The sequence below is a fragment of the Megalops cyprinoides genome, chromosome 9 (genome assembly GCF_013368585.1).
Source record: "Megalops cyprinoides isolate fMegCyp1 chromosome 9, fMegCyp1.pri, whole genome shotgun sequence".
Classification (NCBI taxonomy): Eukaryota; Metazoa; Chordata; class Actinopteri; order Elopiformes; family Megalopidae; genus Megalops; species Megalops cyprinoides.
The window spans coordinates 20,663,845-20,688,443 of NC_050591.1; the positions used below are offsets into that span (position 1 = coordinate 20,663,845).

Genomic DNA, 24,599 nt, shown 5'->3' on the forward strand with positions numbered 1-24,599 from the left:
CTCAGTACCTGCCAACAAACATGGAGCACATTAGGAATCCCTGAGTCTCTGATGGAATTAACGGGAAAGAATGAAAGTATTTAAGGGAACACTTAGTTCGAGAAGAGGTGGCATCCCCCTCCCCTTTCCATATGCCCCCAGATGGTCTCAGTTTGGCTGAGTGTAATTAGGTGGCCTGTGTGTTACTGTTTCATGAAGACTCAGTACAAATGAACTTCTTGTTTGTGGCGCAATAGTCGAACTGGTACACACATCTTACCATCAGTCTAAAATGACTCATTTTGGGGAAAATGCTCCTGTGTGTGAAATGCATAAAGTCTCATGTTCTCACAATCTGAAAAGCTTCCCTTAGGCTGCTCCGTAACTTCCAGCAAGATGTGAAGGCATGTTTCTTGAGAGATTTGAACTCATGCAAATCAATGTACTGCTACAGACCTGCGTTTTAGATTAATGTAAACTTATACGAATCAGAAACAGGCTAAAGCCCCTCTTCTGTTTAAAAGATTTTAAATGAAGCGTCTCTAAAATATCATTTGTAACCATATCCAGTTATTCCCCCTGCAACATATTTCCACCTCTCAGCCCAGCTCAGGAGCTCAAAGTTAAGACGTATGGTATTTGGGGTTGGTGAAAAACTGCTGCCTGCAGACTGCCTACATTAGCATCCTGTCAGGATTTAAGAGACCAAAAAGACCATCAGTATTCATGCGCCAACAAAAACATGTATGAACCAAGAATTTTTAGAATGTTAGGCTTCTAGCAATGAAAACCATGAACATAACTGAAAATACAGTGTAGCTTGACAACCTCACCTCTGTGTACCACAAATGCCCACACAGCCCACACACACTAACCCAAGTTTGTAGCTAGAGGATAATAAAGACTTGGGTAAGAGGCAGAACCAACTGTAGTGTAAAGTGTAGTGTAGTGGTTAGAGGATGGGAACGAGGACTGTGGGTGTGAATTTCCAGATATGGACCCTGTTGGTGTAACCTTGAACAATGTATTTCATTTGAATAGAGATCAGTTTAAATGGGCTAAAATAGGAACTGTTCAACCAGAGAGTTACGCCAGTGGAGACGAATTATTGTTTACTCATAGACATGATTTACGGTGGTCATTAACATGTTTTCATTTGATTGGATTCATGCTCACAGTTCTTCTGTGCTAGGATGTAAGCTCACATAAGGGGGAAAGAACCCTTGGTTACAGACAGTGTTAGATGACATGCTGCTAATTCATTCTGAATCCCTTAAAAAGTTTGGGGTCACTGGTGGTTCAGGAGAGACACATGCAGTTTTTGTGATCTGAGTCCACGGCCCCCTCTCTCCACACTGCTGGCACGTGGCCTTCTCTCTAAAGGTGTGTGCCAGCAATTTGCAGTGACCTACGTCAGGTGAAGCCAAATCCACACCTGTCCAGCACAATCTCAGTGTTAGAATACACCTCTGACTGAAACTTCAGAGGAATAAACACCAGCAAGCATATCAAGTACATTTATGATTCTCACATATTCTCAGTTGCTGTTTCTAGACATAAATTGTGATGCATTCACCATAAACTGTTTTTGTAACAAACAGCAGAGTTTTTGTTGTCTACTATTGTGTTGTATTCAGAACCAGTTTAACAATGGATCATGACACATTTACATTTATCTCTGGTGTAGACACAAAGGATGGCATCAGCAAGTAAACTACTTTAGCCGGCAAAGATTATACAACAGATCACAAAGAAACAAGCTCATGAAAGACATGGATGATGTGCATAATATCATTCACAATAAAATAGTTATGACAACTCAGAAAATGAATGAATGATTTGACCACAATTTCTAATTAAATATTTGGTCCCTTTTGGGTCACTTGAGACAGGTTTGTTAGTGAGATCTCTTAATGTCTGTGAAGAGAGATTCATAATGTGAGGACTTTATGAAAGACATGAGAAGAGCCTATCTGAGGTACGTGTGAAGACTAGGACAAACATACACAAAGCATATGGTACAGACAAATAGTATGTGACAGGTATATGATATGTGTGGAACATAGAAAGAACAGTTCCTCTCTTGTGACATGGTGTGAGGGAGCCTTGGTATGATGGCATTGAGATTAGAAGTGTGTCTGTGCTCAGGCGGAGTGCCGCTGACACAAGCACTGATCCCAGGCCAGTGAGTAAAGCACTTCCAGATGTGGACTAATATCAGGCCTTCAGCTTGAACATAGTCTGCTCCTTATCCAGGAGTAAGTGGTCAAGAGGGACATTGAGACTGGGTGCGTAGGAGGGATTCATCATTGGATTATAGATGTATCGTTTCACTATGTCTGCGATGGTGAGGCCGACAGTACATTGCGTCTTTAAACTCTAGGGTTAATGTAATCACGAAAGAAAAATTTTACCTCACATCACACTTCTCAGAATTGTGAAGCAGAGTTCCTGCCTCAAGTCACTTCAGTCCACCTTGAGTAAACATAAAGTGGCATTCTCTTCAACCTTTGAGGTTACTGTCATTCTCTCTCTTACTCTGTACTTGTCTTCCCTTGTCTCTCTCTCCAGGATTTGGACAGCTTGCAGGTACACCTGGAGGAAGTGCGTTTCTTCGACTTGTTTGGTTACAGTGAAGAGGCAGGAGGCTGGCTGTGCTTTATGTGTAATAATCCAGAGAAAGCCACAGGTATGTACACCATAATTGAATGAATCAAACAAATTCAAAGATCTTGAACAAGACACAGATACACATGTCAGTGAAGATCACAGGTCTTGATGTATCAAATTTGAGCATTTATGAGGGGTGTATGGCCCCATGAGGTCCACAGTATTCAGATCTGCAGTCTGAATCCAGGTGCCTGCCACCTGCTGATTGAAAGTCAAACCTCAATGAGATCCACCTTAAAAGATCGAAGATGCATCTTACTGTGTGACATCATCTCAGCCCTCCAGAGGATGATGGGTCAAAGATTTTGGGGAATCTAGAGAATCATTGGTAATTTGTATCAACTACAGGGAGAATGAATCATGTTATTACATGATAATCATTCTTTCTTTAAATGTTTAATTCCTGCCCTTTCAGAAAATCATGAGTAATTTGTGTCAGAAAAAACTGAACAAATGGGTTGTTACATGATGATCTCTCATTTTTCTTCTTGTTAATTACATCCTCTCTGCAGAATCATGTGCAATTTGTATCAGGAGAACCTCAGGGAGAGGGAATATGTTAAGTACACTGCCGCCATAGTAGGAATGTTTCACAGAACTCTGTAGTTAACAGAACCAAAAAAGTGAGGAGCATGTGGACTCCAGATGTGTTGGCTGTCTTGTATGCCTGCAGACAGATCAGAAAATGGGAGACAGTGGAAATGAGTGACAGATTAAAAACGCAGCTCTGTCAAAATCCAAATAGAAGCTGCTCTGTCAGACCTGAATAGAAACATGCTGCGTCTTCATTGTGCGTTGTGTGTTTTCTCAGACACCAGTTCCTTTTGATGTTGCACAAGTGGAAATAGTTACAGGAACAATGGACTAAAGACAAAATTGGAGATGGTTGGAGAAACTTTCACATACAGATGCTTTGGGTTAGTTTTCGATAGCAGTTGGCTCCTTTCTGTCGCTTGGAGTTTTGCTTGTTTACCAGCTTTTGGAACATTAGGAATTGTGGTGTGCTATTCATTTGGATCTACTGTATCTGTACAAACATGTACATATCTTGCTTAGTGTAGAATGCTTATCAGAAGGCAGAAAAGTCTTAAAATATTAGGAACAGCAGACACAAACTTAATTGTTTGCTAATGTAGTGTTGGAAAACACAATGAACCAATGACTGAGTGCCATTTTTAAAACGGTAGATCCCTGGTTGTTGACTTCAGTCACTGCTTCACCAGAGCAAAGCAAAGGGGGACAGCAGGGAGTTATGAATCAATACGGAAAACTTCAGCCTTAGCATGCCATAGCATGTCATACATTCATGTCACAGCAGCTGAAAAGGTCCTAGTCGAGTCATACATCATTATTTTCCAACAGACTCACAACAGTACTCCCAATGGTTTTGTGCAGTTGGGAAAGTGCAGTTACTAAGGTTTTCCTATTTGTGCTTGAACCATTTCACCAAGGACTGCTTTGGGGACTCTGCTAGACTTTGAACAAAGTTTAACTTAGGTTACAGAAATTTCAATGATGCCTCAGTCGATACCATATGTTTCCACACAGCAACCAGCACCAACTCTATGCACTGCAAGCACAAGATGACCTGAACACTGCTAAGCGATGGATAGCCAGCTACCATCTGATATTTTGCTTGTTTTCTTGCTTTGATAAGGTTGTAACTGATAAAAAAAATTTCTGAGTTGACAGTTACATCACATTGCTAAATTATATTTCACTTTGTGGCAGAGTGATCAGGTGTTCTGTATTGACTAATTGATCTTTGAAGTCTGTTAAGTGTTTGGTTGGTGTACAGACGTGTTGCAAGTCTTTATTTTGGTCAGTTGTCTGTCGACAACCTTCTTTCCCCACACCCCTAGATGTTTGGTGCTGTCATCACCATTTACACATTCCATGCACAAAGCCAAATGAAGGATCACTCCCAAGATGCTTCCCCGAGTAATATCAGACTGGAACAAATTCCTTGATACAACTGAAATCATTTGTTAAATTAAACTGAGTCTGCAACCTGCCATAAAAATCACCGCACATGATAATTGCATTTCAGTGTAATATTCAAGGAGATTTTTGCATACATGTTGCATTATCTGCCAGTATGTCTCACAGGGAGAGGGACTGTGATTGGTCATGGTTATGTTGGGCGCAAAGGAATGTAAAACTCTGATTCACTCTCTAATTGCTAACCTTAGCCATAACGACCCACTCTCTAATAACCAACCACAATCAAAATGACCTACTCTCTCATCACCAATCACAACCACAACCACAATGACCCACTCTGTAATCACCAACCACAACCACAATGACCTACTCTGTAATCACCAACTACAACCACAAAGACCCACTCTCTAATCACCAGCCACAACCACAATGAGCGTCTCTTTAATCACCAACCACAACCACATTCACCTGCTCTATAATCGCCAACCACCGCCACCCATACAATAACAACAGGTGGCTTAGTTTATATATTTTATATGAATATTTACTTGATAAAGGTTGGGATTATTATCATTGGCCCCCATGGCCTTTTTGCCCAATTCTTTCCTGCTCTCATCCCATAAAATAACAAGTGCTGAGTAATGTCATTTGCCTGAACCACATGCTGTTCTCATTTGTTTGATCTGATTGGTTTGTTCTGATTGAAAATGTTCTGATTGATTTGATCAATTATCCAGAAAGCAGTCATATTAGTTTGTACAATGCCACCTGAAGCTCTATTTTGTTCATCACTATTTCTTTATGGCTGATCTGTGATTAGTGCTTAGCAAATGAAGGCTCCATGCTATGCACTGTTGTGCATACAGTCTGGGCTCTTTTTCAGACGGGTCAGGGGTTATGGAGAATGGTGACTGGGTTTCAAAAACTCCCGGCCTCTCCACAGAGAGGCTACAGTTGAAAGTGGTGGCCCTGACCAGCATAGGGCATTCCCTTGTGTTGTGCTTTAAAAACATTTTGTGTCGGCCAAAGCTTTGAGAAGAACTCCCCACATTGTTCTTGGGATGAGGATGTGAAGGATTGGCCCCGGCAGAGAGTCATTCGCAGGAGAGAGTCCTTTGCAGTTTTTCATTACCTTCTGGCTCTGCCTCTTGAGGGAAGTTTTTGATTGGACTTGTGCCTGGCTCAAGTAGTCTGTCGGGACCTGGGGATGTCCCATCTCAGAGTCGAGAAGATAGAGGAGGCAGACAGATTTCTGTTTGTGTCTCTGTTTTTCAAATGGTCTGTTCAAATAGAGGAAAGAAGCTAAATCCCTTTAGGTACAATCCAGTAAGAAAAATATTATGAGATATTAATTTACACCTGTGGATGTCAGAAGACGTCTGAGGTATTTTCTTTTTGTGATTCAGTGGTCACTTTGGCCCACTGGTGAATAAAATTTACTGTGTTAACCTAAGAAATACAATGAACATGTTCAGTTAATTTTGCCATTGAATTAATGGGACTACTAAAAGCATACAGATAAGTCCTCTGAAATTGCATAGTACCATTCATAGTTTACATTTGAATTTTGCTGTGAGGTGAACAGCAGTGGATGGCACTGAAATTTTTACTTATGTTGGAAGAGATTTTTCTCAGAGAAATAAGGATTATGGCTAAGGTGGTTTTTGTTGGTATGGGAGGCAGGTAGTGTAATGACCAGTAACAACAGTGAAAGCCATAAGAAGCAATAACAACAAAAAATAGATTTTGTGTACAGGTAGAACAGTAGGGGTCCAAACACAGAGCCCTAGGGGAATTGAGTTGAAAGGCTGCATGAGGTCAGTACTAATCCTTTCTAAGTTACCTTGTAGGATCGCGCTGAGAGATAAGATGCAGCCAAGCTGAGAACAGTGACCAAAAAGCCAATGACAGAGTTAAGTACACCTGTAATGGAGAGAAGAGCAGTCTTTGAAGACTGGCTAGCCTTGAATCCAGTGTAGTTTGGGTAAAACAGATTAAGCTGTAAGAGGAAAAGGAGATGGCTCCTTAAAAAGAGAGATATGGGAGAAGAAAAACTAGGCTGTGGTTCCATAGTTTTGTTTATGAATAGAACAGTTGCTTATTCTGCCAACCAGCTGTGGATCTGTTCATTGTACAGTACACATTGTACAGTACTACTTGTACAGCCTTTCAAAATAAAAACAAAAGTGAATTACATGGACAAAGGCATTGGAACAGAAAATAACAGCATAAAAACACAATGAACCAAATCAGTATCTTGCTGCCTTACAGGGAACTCTTTCCTTACACTTCAGAACATTTCAAGCTAACAGCCACTAACTCTCCCTCACATATGGTATATGTTTCAAACTCCATCCCACAAGCTTTGTGGATGCATTAGTACCCACTCTCATCCCATCCATCAGCAAGTGCCAAATGCAGTCAGGAGTCTGGACCACAGGCCTGTCTTCCCCAGCTATGTAGTGAAAAGCCTTCTGATTAGTTTCATCCATCATCAAGGGAGCAGTTTTCATAACTGGGAGTCTAGCTCTGTCTCTGCCTGAAATTCCATTCCTTGACTTGAATGAAAATGATTAAAGTTGCGCAGCACAATGCTTAAAATGCTCAGGATTTTGTTTTGTTCATGTTTCTGTCCCATAATTTACCAGTGACACATTAGTTTTAACAAAGTGAAGTGCTGATGCTGTTTTGGAGAAATCTTCCAGGGATGCTTTTCTCTTTACTTGGAAAAAGAGCACTGGCTTCAGGAAATTAGTATCAAATTCATTACAGCTCTCTGGGTGAAGAGCCAGAAAGTGTGTGTATTTGTGTGTTGTTTTCCAGTTACCTACCCCCAGGACTGAAACTCTTCTGTTGAGTGGTCGGAGAGACCTCCCACTTGAGAGCTGTAAAACTGAAATTAAAAAATTCCGGCTGTCATCTTGTCACATGGGCATCAGCATTGCCCTCTGTACATTTGTTCAGCATTCAGTTAACCCCCCTTGGACAGCTCCCACACCACCACTACAACCCTACAGCCTCCCTGAGTCTCTCCAGAAACCTGCACCTCTTGTGGCTTCTGGCAGTTTGTTGAATTCTTTCCAGCAAAGGCAGAACGTGCTGAACTTTTTCAGGTCAAATAACACTCAGGATCTGGTCTGTCAGGTAAAACTGAATCAGGATCACAGCTGTCGTGTTGGTCTCTGTTGGCTTGGAGTGTCCTCGGTGTAACGCAGTGTCCTGATCCTCACACCTCTGCATCAGCAGAAAAGTGAAATCTCAGGTCGCCAGCAATCACAACAACTCCATCAATCCCTGGAATGAACCCCCCCCCACCTGACCTGCCTCCACCCCGCGGACACACGCTTGAAACAAAGTTTGGAAACGTGCTGCGTTTGTGAAAGTGTGCAACCACGTGAGCAAGTTATTTACCCTCCCCTGAGAAGCTTATGTAGTTGTTCCCTTCGGACACAGTTGTTGTCAGAGTGTTCAAAACTTAGGATCATGTTCCATAAACATCTCGGGAAAAGGTCCGGCTTGCATTGCTTTCAAAGTTGATGTATGTTTCATTTTTTTACAAGGTGAGGGAAATACAGAGGATGTTGAATGTGACAGGTTTAGAGGAGCTGCCATTTAATGCTGTGTAAAAGTAGGAAATAGTGATTAGCGCAATGGACTCTGGACCTGTTGATCGTGGGCAGCAGTGTAGGGTAATGGTTAGAGCGCTGGACCTGTGTGTCTTGGCATTTCTATCAAGAAAAGTGTTAAATGAGAAGTATAAGATGTTCGAAGCCAATATTATAAGCTAATGTGTGAGCACATAAATGCTGTCATGTGTAAAAGATTTTGTTTTTTGGGCTGTTTTTGCTGTTTGTTTGCTTTAAATGACTCTGTGTATTGGCACAGCCCGTAGGGCTTTGGCCCACACACACCCATGTGAGCGCTGGAACCACTTTACAATCTGTGGAATTTGAGGAATGGATCCGTGCATTCAGCACTGCCTGGTTACACATTCCAACAACTCTTGTGCAGGAGACATCTGCTCCAAGTTTTTACAGTGACTCAAGGTTTTTTTTTTTTTCTTCACTGTGCTCTCACATAAATAATGTCTTGGTCAGTTTTTACACGTGAGGCACAGGCTACTGGTCATTGCTGATGGACAGCCAGATAGTTGAAGACAGAGGAGAGCAGGAAGGGGAGAGAGGGAAAGGGGCAGAGGTCACATTTTATTTTTGGCTGCTGGACTGGTGGACATGATCCTGTTCTGGTTTTATGAGACCTTGTCTTGAATAGCCAAAGTAGAGTACTCCACTTAATATTTCCGTAATGGTGTGGTAACCTAATGGAATTAATAAAATGGGTCCCAATTTATATTAAGTCTAACATAAGAGGTTCATAAAATTTACTACATCTTCATGAGCTTGACATTACTACTTTATTAAGCAGTTATAACCAAATGCTGTGCTTTATGGTGGCAGACGAGGACCAATATACAGTGTTTTTACATAACGTGCATTATATCAGTCCTGTTTATGAATTCTTTATAAATAGTCTTGGCATAATTTCATTTTCAACATTTTATTATTAATTATTATTTTTATTTCCATATTTCAAGGATTATCAACATTGATTTACATGCCTACAAAAAGGTACAACTGGTTGCCGATAATTTAAAAATAAGGCTCTGGAAACCAGTGTTTCCAAAAGAAAGAGGGCTTCATAAAAAAGAGAAGGCTTCTCTTAAAAGATTATTTCAGTATAAATAATCTTATATTTCAGTATTTTGTGGATTACCTTTTGTGGATTACTTTTAACTCTTCTGGTTGGTTGTGGTAGAAATTTCAGTTTTTCAATTGGCTAGTTGGAGTTTTGTGTAAACAATGTTTACAGATATTTATGTGTGGGTATAGAATCCTGCTACCTGTTTATAAAATAGTAACGCTCCTGAAGTTGTGATGTAGTTGCACTTAAAGTGTTACGGCCATAAAATGTTACAGTAATGCTGTCAGTGTGTAATGTGATTTGCAGCAGCTTATGTAAAATTATGTTTGATTTTCTATCTTATGCCAGAAGATTGTAGCAGTTGTTGCTTATGTAGTCCTGTGACTAATGTTATAATGTTCTATTATACAATTCTGTGCATGGTCAGCAACAGGTCACGTGGCTTGGTAATAATCACTTACTGGCAGCTGCGTTAGACAGGACCTTTTTTCTGAATCTAAGAAGATGAAAATATGGTAGATATACTGGTGAGCCTTCAGCAAGGACAATGGCCCACTGATTGCTCTTTTGGATTAGCTAGACCCTGTTTTCCTGTTTTACTGGCACTGTTCATCAACAGAGCTCTCCAGAAAGCAAAAGACCTCCGGAAACAATGTCCAGACAGGTCCAGCTAATGTGCGGGGGAGGCGTGGGGGCCTGAATGTCCCTCATGAAGACAGACAGAGGCAAGGCATTGTGTTCTGTGCATCACCTGTGTCTCACTGGAGTAATAAAATGAGAAAACATCATGAGGGAAATACAACCTTTTTTTTGCAGTTTGCAATGGTCATTAACTCTCTTTCACTGTGGGCCACGGGCTGGTGTTTTGTTTTGGGGGGGTAGGACAGCTTAGAGGGGTGGAGGTGGCACGGGTCCAGCAGTGGGCCGTGGGCGGATGGGATGGATCAGCGCCGGGTGCTTTCAGTGACTCAGTTCCTCTCTGTTCCCTGAGGCAGACATGGGCCATGGGGAGTGGTGAGGTAGCAGGCCTGGGAATAACTGAGACCCAGGTGATAGAGGCTTTGTGTGTGTGTGTGTGTGCGTGTGTAGGTTTCAGTGCAGGTGTGTCAGTGCAGATGTGTGTGTCAGTGAGTGAGCATGTGTTTGTGTGTGCCTGTGTGTAATAGAAAGTGTCCAGATGTGTGAGTGAAAGAGTATTTATTTGGAATTGTGAGTGCGTCAAAGTGCTTGTGTTTCCAGTATCTGAAAGAACAAAACAGTATTCCCCCCCACTGGTGAATATCACCACTGGTTGAGATATTGTGACACTGTTTTAATATGACCACCACAGGATCACAGAAATACACACACGCACATGCACAAACACTCCCTGTCAGAGTTCTGTTTTCCAGTCCCTCTTTTTGAATTGTTTAAAAGTATAACTTCTCATTTCAGTTGTGAACCAAGAGGGCCAGCCACTAATTGAGGGAAAGCTGAAGGAGAAACAGGTGCGGTGGAAGTTCATCAAACGCTGGAAAACACGTTATTTCACCTTGGCCGGCAACCAGCTCCTCTTCCGAAAAGGAAAATCAGTAGGTATACATTTCACACTCTGAGGAGCACATCAAAGAGTGATTATGCATTTTCACCCCTGTCTCCACCACCACCCTGTTCAATGCCTCCTGTCCTGTTTATTTTTATTATATACATATATATATATATATGTGTGTATATATACATATATATATATCATTCCCTCGTTGTAATTGAATCATGATGAGAGTGTCTGTGGAACAATGGAAACCTCGTCATATGATAAAGCATTAATTTCCCTCCAGGGAATTTACTGCGGCTAAATGTAATAATGTTGGTCCCAGTAAAATTCCTTGGAGGACTCCCTATGCCAAAAGGCGATTGCAGAAACTGCATGAGTCATCATGTTTTATAAACTGGGATAAAAATCAACACCCAAAAGTAGCAAAAAAGAAGAAGAAAGAATCCCTAAGCTTTATTTTAACAATGTGTACGTAACAGACTTTGATAATAGAGTTTGAATTTGGTCTGAGATCATTTAACCTAAAGGAAAAGCCATCATTGTGGAAAAAAAATGATCAGTCAAAAAGCTCTGAGACAACATATTGATTTGAGGCCGGCTAGGCACCAGAGAGCCCTGGTACTATGCCAAACACAGCAAAACATTCAATCTAGCATAAAAACAATTCATTCATTCATGGCTAGCCACACAAGGAAATTAGATATATTGTGTTCTTTTATTGTACCATTTAGAAACTGCCATTTCTATTTTTAAAATGTGAGACTGGGTCATTATAGCAATTTCATTTTGCAGAACAAAGAGCCTCCATTGTTTAACAAAGTCATGTTTTTTAAACAATCTCTGGACAAAGATCTTCTGAGAACCACTCACTGGTCCACATTTGAGAGATTTTATGGATTGAGGGTTTTGCATTCTTTCGGCTTTGAGGAAATATTGACAGAGATGAAAGAAGCATTATCGGGTTGGACCACTGAAACTTCTTTGGGCCCACCACAACTTATCCAGCCCTCCGAGTTTCTCTGTCCTCCACTTGGCCTTACATCCCTCTTGCTCTCCACCGGGGTGATCAGCGGATGGTTTGCCCTCCCGTAAACTGGTGCTGTGTTCTCCATTGGCTCCTGATGTGCCTGTGCTTTAGTCCTCCTGGTGTCCTGAACTCCACTGGCTGGAAGAATTTCTTGCTCTGTCTGCCATCATTCCTGAGTCCTTTGTCTTTTTTGGGGCTGTCTTCATAATTGGGACCAGACAGCTCGCTGAGCCAGAGTACCTTCAGGGCTATTTGGCATGTCAGCAAAGTCTGCATGCACAGCTTTAGTGAGACCCCCTCTACACTATCCCACTTCCCCTTCCCATTCACGTGTACTGCTCTGGTGAGAGCTACCCCCCACACCCTTCCATCCTGTGGAAGGGCCTTGGTGTCTTCCGGCTGTTCTGTAGCTAGTTTGAATACATGAATACTAAAACCATGCATTAAGCACAGTAGGCTCACTATGAAGCCCGACAGAGGAGTTAAGGATGTGGGCTAGTCCTTGGAGACATTTGGTTAAGAACAGGCCAGGGGGCCGATGGGCTGAACTTTGACCTAGGAAATGTCTGCAGTCCATCAGTTATCACAGCCCCCTTCACAAAGGCAGAGAGATGCAGGCTCCACATGGAGCAGAACGTTAAACATCAATCACACAACCAATGGGTCTTTATTTTATTCCCTGTGGAAACCAGTGCCCAAGTCAACAAGAAAATATCCACTTCTTTCTTGAATTTTTACACCGGAGGTATGCTCAGCGACATTACATTTAATTTGCTTAGCAGATGATCCTATCCAGAGTGACATACAATTGTACATACAACTGTATACAATTTATACAGCTGAATATTTACTGAGGAAATTCTGATTAAGTACATTGCTCAAGAGTATAACAGCAGTGCCCCACCATTCAACTGAACCTTTGTGTTACAAGTTGTATTCCTTATCACTATTGCCACACTACCACCTCAACTAGTGAGTTGAGCTGGGAAGACATTAAGTAGTTATCACTGATGGACAGTTATAAATGAACAGTTGTGTCTGTTTAGACTGCTTGGCTATGTGAGACAGTACTCATGGCAAAAAGATCACAGAGAGATTTCTGCAAGTGATTGCAGAATGTTTGTAATTGTCTGCAAATCTGAAGGCACACACAAAAAGAACATCAGCACCCACATGTTTTGTAGATTTATGCAATTAAGACTGTGTCACATTCAACAACAGTGGTGATTAGAACTCTGAGCGATGGAGAGTGGCATCATCAGACCATCGTATTCTAAGCTTTTCAGCAATTTGAGTAAGTCTGTTTTACAGCGTCGCTCCTGTAGAGAAATGCTTTCGCTCATGACTCTCCCTCCTTCCCCTGCAGAAGGATGAGCTGGGCGACAGTCCCATCGAGCTGAGCAAGGTGCAGAGCGTGAAGGTGGTGGCGAAGAAGAGGCGGGACCGCAGCCTGCCGCGGGCCTTCGAGATCTTCACCGACAGCAAGACGTACGTGCTGAAGGCGCAGGACGAGAAGCACACCGAGGAGTGGCTGCAGTGCATCAACGTGGCCGTGGCCCAGGCGAAGGAGAGGGAGAACCGCGAGGCCACCACGTACCTGTGACCCATCCATCAACCCGCACCATCATAAACCACAGCCACCTCTGACCTCTTATCTCTGACCTCTTACCCTCCCCCAGAATGCAAGGACTGAGAGCCCACTGCCAATCTATTAACAGATTACTCCACTACTGGGATCCACACCGAAGCCCTGCCCAGACCGTTAGCACTGCCACCACCTTCGATCCCACCCACCGCAGTAGCACTGTGAGGACAGGTCCTATAAGTGACCAGCTCCACATGACCAGAACTGAACGTCGGTGTGACTTGAATTAAATTACAGTACAAGAAGCAACTGTCCGTCCTGACGGCTCACAATGCCCTGACTGTGGGGTGACCATAAAACTGTGATGTTTCTATTACGCTGGTGTTCACTAGTCTTCCAGAGAATACTGATGTACTCTACAGTATGTAGTTTTGGAAACCAAGAGTAATGTCAGTTTTCTTGTTCTTTCTGAACTCTGAATGCTGAGAAGTGGTGATGCTAATCCGCAGCAGATGAGATCATTTGATGTTGAGTACAGTTTCCCAAACAAGCCTATGATTTAGTAGATTTAGCTGGAAAAGTTATACGTGTTTCTTTCCATTTATAAAAAAAATACCTGGCCTAGTGTTACTCAGTGCCATTTCTCATAAAAGAGCGATGTTCCATAAATTGCTGAGGACCACAGAATGGAGAACAATAGTTTTTAAACTTGCTCGTGTTGATCGATGTTTCTAAACCTCTGATTCTCTTGAGAACGTTTCTCCACAGAGAAACTGTGGAGAGAGTGCTTTCCTTTCCTTTAATTTTCCATCCAAGAAAACATCTGTGTCAGAATGTTTTATTTTGCGTTGGTAAGGATTTGCGGTGAAGCTGTTGTCGATATGGTGCTGGATAGTTCCATTGTTATTTATATTGTCTTATACTGTCTTTCATAACTTGTGAAACAACTTGTGTTTGCAAGTAATTTGAAAATTCAAAAAACATGTAAGCACTTCAGTTACCAAAAGAGCAATTACATATGAACATAAGAGGATGGGACAGTTGAATCTCCCCTTTTTGTTCAAGTTAAAATATAATCCCTAGAGATATGAATTTTTTATGCTTTAAGACATTTAACGCTGTGAAGAATACTGTTTGACCATTTCAGAACACTACCCACAATCCCATGCTTATAATAGACAGTTGACACTGTAGAAAGATCATTGTTTGGTTCTTACATTGAAGTGTTATAGTAAGGAGATATCACAACAGGACAATTTCTTCCATTATATTCATGAAAATATTTTTTTTCTTCAGTAATTCTCAATAACCATTTAAAATGTCATCACCAAAGAACACCACTATATATGCTGTGTACTATAGGAAGTTATGTGTAAGTTAGTTTGTTATGATGTCAGAGAGCTCCAAGCTAGCAAAAGAACATGACTCACAACATGACATTTATTTGTTCAGCACACGCCCTCATCCAGGGTGATTTAAAAATGCGTACATTTTGCGGCTCATTTTTACAGCTGTATTTTTCCTGGGAGTGTTGAAGTGAGAGTGTATGACCCGAGAGTCAATCAACAGTCTCATCTTGGATCCAGTGACTCTCAAGTCCCAAGCCCAATGCCCTGACCGCTACACCACAATGCAGATTCTACCATGTCTGTGCCTTCACACAGCCACTGTCCCAGGTTCAACAGCTTGTTTCTCCCAATGATTTCAGACCATCTGAGGTTCTCTTTCCACCTGACTCATTATACTACTATATATAAAATGCATGCATAGGCAGCTGTGTAAATATATCTAGTCATTTATACAGCATCTATACTGACAGCTCATATTAGGATAACATTACCAAATATAACAGTACCAAACATCATTTTCTAGAAATATGTATTTTTTGTTACTGACATGAACAGGACAGTATGGGTCCATTTTCAAATAAATTTAACCTGGAAACCAAGAGCTAAAGCACACAGGGTGATGAACCTACTCTGTATACACACACCATTATTCATATGTCACTTCATATGTCAGTTCATATTCGCAAGTCAAGGCAGTGGGAGGCTATCTTTTGTGAAAAGCAACATTAAATGTATGTGGTAATAGTATGTGGATGTTTCTTTAAGAATCTGCCTTTTATTTTCTTAAAGTCCATGTACAACAAGTATTTTATAAAATTCATTTTAAATAGAGAGAAATAGTAGTTTAACAAATTCTTAAACTTTAGAATTTCTTTTATTAAATTATTTTTAACTATATTCATTTTGGTTTTGTAGGTCAGTATTTATTTTGTCAGGCATGTTAAAATTTTAACCATACTTGAAAAACTAGTAGCACTCAGAATGATGTCAAATGACTGTTTCCAAATATTGTGAGTAGTCTTATTTTCTGATGGAATTTGTTCAGATGGTTTGTATTTTCGAAACTGTTAAGTGTTATTTTTATGTTAGCAGTTTTGATTACATAAGCTCTGGTACTGGTTGCATTGCATGTATTGGGGAGACTAGGATCATAGAACCTCTGGTGTTAGCCTTTTGTTCTTCTTTTCTATAAAAAATAAAATGTATCCATAAAATACCTGTGTGATTCTCACAGTGCTCCCAATGTTCACCTTTGCCAACTGTTAGAACTATGGTTAAACACCTCTCTCTCTCTCTCTCTCTCTCTCTCTCTCTCACACACACACACACACACACAGTTTTGGTTTGGTATTTGTTGTTTGTTTCTTTGAGTTGACACATGCTGTTCAGATCATAGTGAAGAAGACCATCCCAGCCCACCCCCACCCCCACCTCAGTTAAAAGGTAGGCCCTTAAACTAGGCAAGGAGAGAGAAAGATGTATGGCAGCTTTGAACACAAGGAAGAAGGAACTGACTTTGGGCTGTTGTGTTTTGGGATTCCTTGACTTTGTTCTGATTAGTATTAGCAAGTGTGTGGGACAAGACCATTCATTTTAGAGGTTTGATTTAGAGGGGGTTCTGCATACATTGTTCAGGCACTAATTAGGTTGCTGTGGCCTCACAGTGGAAAACGCCAGCCCAGCTGCACAGACACCTCTCCTACCTTCCTCTGTATGAACACTCTTGGGGAGTCTGCCAACATGTCGTCATTTTTTTTCTTTCATTTCCTTTTAGTTAATCCAACTGAAAATTGAAGGAAAACTCAAAGATGACCACCGTGCCGACGCAAGGCCGTGGATTGCAGTTACTGAGCATCATCCCATCCATTACACTGGTGAGTCACCTGTTTGGGGTTTTTTTTGGATGTTTTTGCATTTGCATTTACACCTCACATACACACCATACACGTAAGTAAGGCCTTTCCCCTGTACAGCCAGCTTATTAGTAGGCTTATCTGTAGGCTATATAGAGACCAGCTACTCAAAGTGAGGGAATAGGCTTGTAACACAACTGAGACTGTCACATTGTGCATCCATACCAGACCTGTGTACCAACAAGTAATTTAGGGATGATCTATGAGTACTAATGAATCTTCACTCTAATATAGTGGAAATTGTCAAACAATGTGATACCTCACTTGATTGGCTTCAAATGTTTTGCCTGCTCTGCATCCCTGTACCCTTCTGTGTGGCTCTGTGGAGCATGCCCTGTGGAGCCACTGGCTCTCCAAGAGGCCGCCCCTGTGTGAACCCAGCCTTACACTACCATGCTTTTGAGACAAACGTACCAGCTGAGTTCAAAGTTCATGAGTGTGATGTGCATTGGTCAGTTGCAGAGTGATGGGCATCTCTGATGTCATCATTCCTCAGGAAGCTCTGAGAGACATGAGACCTCAGAGGGGACTGGGTCCTGGTCTTTCTTGGTGTTAGACCTCATAACATGTCTGGTGACAACCAAGTGTATGTAAGTGGTGCTGTTTAAGGAATTGAACCCCGCACAGCATGCATTCTGCCCTTTCCACTCTGTGATGGTGGTGGATGGTGCAGTGGCACCCTGTCCTATATTCACCCCTGTTCTGGATTCTGTCTCACCTCCCTCATTCTCACCTCGAGACCATGTTTTACTTGCAGGCATCCAGGCAAAATTATATCAAAGAGTAGAACTAGAGGTGGTTGTGGATCTTTTTTAAAGAGTGCACTATAGCCCTCTTTCAATCTATCTTAAATTCAACTAAAATATGAGTGACAAAATCAAAAAAAAGAAAATGAAGAGTTCCGGAAAGCCAGTTTAATGTAACATTAACTTAAGGATTTTTAAGCTAACCCAGTAGGGAATGGTCTTATTTTAACTTCAAGCAATATTTTAAGCAACAAAATCTGCAAAAAACCAGCTGGATTAGTATATAAGGTTCAAGTCAATGTTCACATTCACAATGCTTCTTCTCATTTTGAAAAATGCATTGGCAGATGCAACTAACATGGAACTCAGCCAGTGCTGACATTTATATATAGAAATCTCTTGATATTCATTTTTTCATAAAAATACATCTTTCCATTCATTTTAAGTTCTGACCTCACCAGAGTGCCCAAAATGTTGAAAATAATCTCAAGATAACTTCTAACCATGTCACTAATTACTTGTTTATGAAAAGCCACATTCGGAGGCTGGTCTTTGTGACTTTCTGCTCTGAAAACCTGGCAACACCGAACACAGTGACAGAGTCTTTAGAGCGAAACAATTAAGGGTCAAAGCGATGAAAATGTCTGGCATCCCGCACAAAGCAGGACTGTGTTCCCAGTGCCATGTCTCGCAGTCCCTAGCCCGAGCCCCTCCCCCAGCCTGCAGAGAGTATTCCTGTTTCCCAGTCATGTATGCACTGCAGCGCGGCACCGCCTGCCAGTGGATATCCGCGCTCAGTCGAGCGTGCGTGCCTGAAGGGGTATTGACAGGACCACAGGTCCAACATAAACCTCCGGAGTGGCAAGTTCTCAGGCCCCTGATCCCACTCGCCCCACCCTTTCTCGGAACACCCTTAAAACAGCAACGCATAGTACAACACCACCCCAAAAACATACAGGGACTGTCAGTTAAAATACAGTTTTTCTTCCCTTCTCTTACAGCATTGCCATGAGTCAGGATTTCAGCCCCATCCAAACAACTAACCACACGTGAGTCTTCGTAATTTGGATTACAATTTCCGGCTTTGTGCTTTCGTGGTCAGATCATGATCATGGTCATGAGGGAAAGGAGGTCTTCTTTTTGCTAAGTGGCTTACACAGGTATTCTTTTAAGGACAGCCAAGCAACTTAAACTGCTGCTATTTATTTTCTTGGCTTCTCTTGTTTTTTTTCTAGTCCACTGGCTTTGTTTGCTACAGTAGAGAGTTACTGCTGAAGGAAGTACAATAATAAACTGTCTTCATCATCAGGCAGGGATTTTGATAATGCTGTGGGCTTTACTCTCTCTAAATTCTTAGACCCTTAGATCAGACTTACTGGCATTACAAAGAGAGAGTTTCAGTTTTACAGTCATATTAATGAACAAGTAAATAGTCCTTGGCAGATAACAATGAGATAATGGACAACTATTGTTTAAAAGCAGTATTGAATGTTTTATTTCTAAATATGTTTTGAGATATAAAACAAATGTAATTAATAACTGTGGCCATATGATGTTTTTTCCCTTTTTCTTGCACACAGAACATCGTTCAAATACACATGGCATTAGATCCAAAAATGACTCCCACTGGAATACATATTATAAATCACAACCTCTGCCAAAACATTAAAATGTTTTTGAAAATGATAGTGATTTATTTCCAAGTGTTTAAAAGTAACAAAAAAACATAAATATGCATTTCATGTACTAACTCCTGAGTGGGGGTAGACCTAGGCAAAATTCATGGCTTTAATTGGAAATGTATATGCCATACATTTCATATTCTTGTGAACAACTGTTCCTATAGCAGCATGGAATTCTTAGATAGAACTCAGTAATCTAAGGGATTCTGAGTTCATCTGTGTTCATCTCAGGTTCATGTGACCCAGGGGTGTTGTGTAAAGGATTTATGTGTACATTGTTCTATAAATATAATGAATGTTGAAGGGCTTACCAATTATATAAAATTATGTATGTTTCTTTAGCACAGGACAAAAGGCCTGTTTTAAAACCACAGCAAGAAGTGCATGAAGGAGGCATCTAATGGTTATTTTTGTTGTAAAATGTGCTGACACTGCTCAATGGCTGTGTTTTTTGCAACCATTAGAATTAGAATTTCAATCTGAGGCCAAATTTGACCATAAATAAACATCATTTCAATATATAAACATGGGAAATTAGGAAGGTGATGTACATGGGTCTTTCAGACAAGTCAGGATCGGGGTTATACTTTCAATTAGGATTACATTTAGAAGTCCATAATCTAACACAGAAAACTAGAGTAGCCACAAGTTCTCCAAGCCTGTGGTCTTTTTTCAGATGGCATCAAAGTCCTATGGAAAACAGGAAAACCTAAACTAGCTAATTTTATTACATTCAAGCCATGATCATAGTATCTACCAGGTATGAGATGAAAATCTACATATTTACAAGTTGTATTTACCTGCTGATGAAGGACATAGACACACATAGTCATTTCTAGCATCTATGATAACTTCTGAAAGGCTGTCTACCAAAGTGAAAGGATTATTAGCAAAACCTCTTCTGTTCCTTGACCTTTTTGGCAGTTTAGATTTTCCAATAGATATTTACAACACACACATATAGAGGTGCCAGACAATGTAATGAAGGTGGCATTCTCTTCAGATCTTGGAAGTCTCACTGCTGTGAAATAAATGACACCTCTCCACTGAAGTTTTCTGCTTGGTTTTTTAATGTTGCCCATTTTCACAGTAAATGAAGGTACATTTGGCAGTGAAACAGTGTGCTTGAGTCACAGAAACCACACAGACATGCAGTACCAGGTTTGGACACAATAACTCCTAGGGTTTTTTAAATTTATTTTTACTATTACTTTATTATAATTATGCAGTGACCAAACAAATCAAAACTACCTTATGTTTTAGATTCTTCAAAGCAGCCAAAATATTAATTTTTTTTTTTTTTTGAAAGAAATTTATACATAAGCATCAACTTCACTATTCATGTTTGTCAAAGAAACAAATTTCAGGCATTTAAGCATATGTCTTTAGATCAAGATGTCTTTGAATGCATGTTTCCCATTTTCTTAATCAGGTGTGTCCAAACTTTTGACTGGTATTGTGTCCTCGTATGGACACATGCAAACACTCAAACATATTAATGGAACCAAAAATTCTGTGTGTCTCTTTCAATTTTCATCCGCTTGATTTTCTCACATGGTACCCAGTGGATTTATGCAGCGTCACCTTTCTCTGGATTCCTCTGGAAGACCACGTGTTTCCAATCGCATCCACTGCTCATTATTTACAGAGAGGCCCCACGGAGTGACACCACATCTTAATTACTCCACATTTCACTTTAACGAGCCTTTCGCTTTGATAATGTTCATACCTTAGCCAGCTGGTCTGGCAGAAGTGGCTCAACACAGGTAAGGCTTTCGTTATTAAGAGCTGAGCTTGCTAAATAAAAACACATAAAGGCATTCTTGCGTTTATTGTTTGTAATGTTGTGGTGGTCTTATGAGAGAGCGTGCTTTACATCTGTGATCTGAGTTTCATGTCACAGTAGCATTTTTCAAATAAGGAACTACTGAAATCTGCTCGGACATCTACCAACATATATATGGATACATTTGTCAGAAATGTTGAACCGTTGCCAATGAAACGAATTACATTTATTACTCTAAGCAGGGAAATAAAATATGCATTTTCTTCTCTGTTATGCTTTTAATCATAACTGATTAACATCTGATTTTTACTAGAATTAAAAGCAGTGGTCTGTACTCTGTAGAGCTGTAATTTGGGATGAGAGGTTGATTTCTCTTGTTTCGTTCCTCGGATTTTCCATGTGTTGCATGTGACCTGGATGAATCTATGAATAGAATGAATAGATGTGTAGATGAAGGGGATAGACAGTAGATAAAATGGATAGATGGATGGATGAGTAAAACAGGGGTCCAGTTAGAATGGCATGTTCTCATTTGTAATTAAAATAAAAAATGACATGATACATTTTGCTTATGTATGCTTTATGGCTTTTTTTCCCTCTGACCTTCCTTAGCCGTACTGTACACTGTTCTATTCCAAACCAATATGGTGGACTTTGTTCCAATTTGTAGTATCTCACTTTGTCCTCAAGGGTGATTGACTGTGGATCATCTATGTAGTATAACTTTTCTGATGCATCTGAAGCCTAAAAGACCGTGTGTGTTTTTGTAAATAAATGAATGCAACTACTCTCAGGAAAGATAATAATACCAGCTAAAATATTGATCCATAGCATTACTGCAATGCATTGAATTACAACTATCAACTTGTTCTGTTCAGCTCTAATATCTCAAACAAACAACCTGGCAAGGTTGAGAATATCAGTCACTATCCTGAGGTGTTTGCCTCCCATCTCTGAGAACAATCTTACCAGGTGAGCTGCGAAGGCTCACTTTCAACTTCTCACACTGTCTCTACAGGAGGCCCTTGTATTATCCTTTTTTGACTACAGAAACTCCCCATTAATTGGCATTCCATTTTGTGTGACTACACTACATCAGCTGATTCAGAGCTGCCTGTTCTTCAATCTCCCAAGTCACGCTCATGTTTCATCTCTCCTTATTTCAAAGGTGTCTGATTGCTGCTCATATCCTTTCCTGGTGCAAATTTACTGGGCAGTTAAGGGCACAACTCCTGCCTACCTTCATTGGCTCATCAGACATACATCTATATATAAACATTCCTCTCAGCAAAGTCTGGTCATCTTGCTGTTCGTCCTCTGCATTGCCATACTCCCAAACATACCAAACCTCAATAGCCCTCCCAATGGTGGAATGAACTGCCTGTAACGGTCAGAAGTGTGGATTCATTCCCCATTGTCCAACAATTAAAAAAAAAAAAAACACCACCTTAGACTTCAACTTGATTCTCAGAATTTGTACCTGTCCTACACATACCGTAACATCTAAAATATGATCATTCTCGAATGACATTCATTCTGATATTGTTTATCATAACTCTTTCAATTGATTGATACTCATCATTGGTATGACAATTATCATAACATGAAGGAAGTTAATTTTTCTCTTTGACTCATTGGCACCATGCAAGCACTACAGTGATGTCACTTTTCAGGTCACTGTGCTACTCTTAAGGATGCTGTTGTTCTTGTTTGTGTTGCCATACTGTATTTTTCCATATTAGCCTTGTGTGTCCCAATAAAAGCACTTATCATTCCACATCAGCAATGATAATAATTTAGACTGTGAGCCTAAAGCCTGTGACAGGGGCACAGAGGCAGGGTGTGATAAATGCTATAGTTCAGAGCTCCGTTACCACCACGCACCCCCACCACCGCCGAACCAAAAAAAAAAAAAGAAATAAAAACGTCAGATGTGTTGATTTCAAAAGTGCCAGGTGAGCTTTAAAAACTGCCCTGCCCCTGGGCCGGCCTTTCCATAAGAGGGTGTTGCACTAAATACGGTGTGTCGTGGCTACAACTTTAGATTTCACCTAATGCTGAACTCTTGCAGTAGTTGAGCTCCATGCTGACAAACGAGGTGGCTTTTTCCTAACGTACACTGACGGCACTGAGGCTTGGAGGACAAGAGTAATGACAAACATACGAGGGAATTCTCTCCAGATCACTTGGCTGAGCTACACAGACCTCCTCGGAGGACTGCATTTAAATGTGATATGAGGTGGATGCAGAGACGACAGTTACCAGCGTAGATTTGATTACACAGAGAGTTTGGAGAAAAACCCTGACTGACCTATGCAGCCTATGTAGAATGTCGTCCATTACAGCCAGTGAACACTGGTGGGCTACTATCCAGTTATTCACTTTGTACTTTGTACTTTTACCCAAATGGGTACACACACCATGGGTGAAAGCATCAGAGCTGTAAAATCAGTTATTGTTTTGATCAAATGAGAACCAAGACGCTGGCACGAATTACTTAGTAACACTGCCCCCCTGTGGTATGGCATCTGTCATGCTCCGCCTAGGCTTATGCTGTATCACCCCCTTGTGGAAAAAAGGGGTTCTGTCAGTCTGTGATATTAAACACAGTACATTTCATTGTTTTGGTTAACTCACATACGTGAATAATTAATCATCTGTTTGGTCATGTTGTTAATTATTTTTTAAATGCCATACAGATTTATATATAATATGAATGAGTGAATGTAGAATAAAGAATGCCTGAGTTCATAAATATTTTTTTTGCTTATTCAGGTAGCACTCAAGGAAAAGGGACATGTCACAATACTCTTCTGGCTGCATTACAGAGGAACAATGACAGTTATAACTGACATAACATATATGAGGTCCTTTTATAATACAAGTATGTACAGTATGTATAGTATGTTTAATTTGTTCCCCAAAGCAGGAGCAAAGAATGTAAATTAAAATTAGAATGCTGTGATGGAAATGTCATTTAAGTGCCTCGTGGTAACCAAAAATAAACTTTGAGAGCTGCACTGTCAGTAGGGTTTTAGGTGCTGTATAGAAAGATTTTATCATGTAATGAGAGAATGTTATTGCTTTCTCTCTGCCAGCAGCCATCTGCGTGAAGGATGGTTGCTAGGATAGAACTGGAGGAACTTGGACTGAACATTTTCAATAGATTATTTTCTGATTGGTGGACTATTCAAGACAAGTGAAGTGCAAAAAACCACCAGTATGTATTGGATTTCATTTTGCTGCATTGTTTCCCATAGAAGACTTTTCTCATAGAAAACACATGCGTTAAATACAGGCAAATATGTAACTATGCACCCCTATATGTGGCATATAATTCAAATGTATACTGTGGATTGCCTCATTTCTGCACGCTAATTTTTCCTGTAGGTGAGGACTTAACTCTCAACCACTTAAAAGGCAGTAATGTTTATTGTTATGGAATGTGGCCAGTCTTGTCCAAAGTTGATTTTCAGCAAACTAGTCCAATGGTAAAAGAAGCAGTAATTGTAAGAGCAAAACCGCTCCACTTGACTCTCGCTCCCAGTGCCATTTCAGGTGAGGGCAGGTTTTTGGGGTATGAGCACCTTGACAAGTGCGCCACCTTGTGCCCTCCAGCGATGACAGCATCTGTACTCGCACCACAGGTGCCAGGTGCATGCGCACTGTGACAGTATAAGCCA

The 24,599-nt window shown here is 40.7% G+C and overlaps 1 protein-coding gene across 1 annotated transcript in view; it reads left to right on the forward strand.

Moving 5' to 3' along the window:
* Nucleotides 1–13,682, forward strand: part of veph1 (ventricular zone expressed PH domain-containing 1) — a 52,613-nt gene extending 38,931 nt beyond the window's left edge. Inside the window, exons 11-13 of the mRNA XM_036536788.1 lie at nucleotides 2,551–2,668; nucleotides 10,729–10,865; nucleotides 13,222–13,682. Of these exons, the coding sequence (XP_036392681.1) occupies nucleotides 2,551–2,668; nucleotides 10,729–10,865; nucleotides 13,222–13,458 (492 nt within the window). The 3' untranslated portion in view covers nucleotides 13,459–13,682. The remainder of the gene's footprint in view (nucleotides 1–2,550; nucleotides 2,669–10,728; nucleotides 10,866–13,221) is intronic.
* The last annotated feature ends 10,917 nt before the right edge of the window (nucleotides 13,683–24,599 follow it).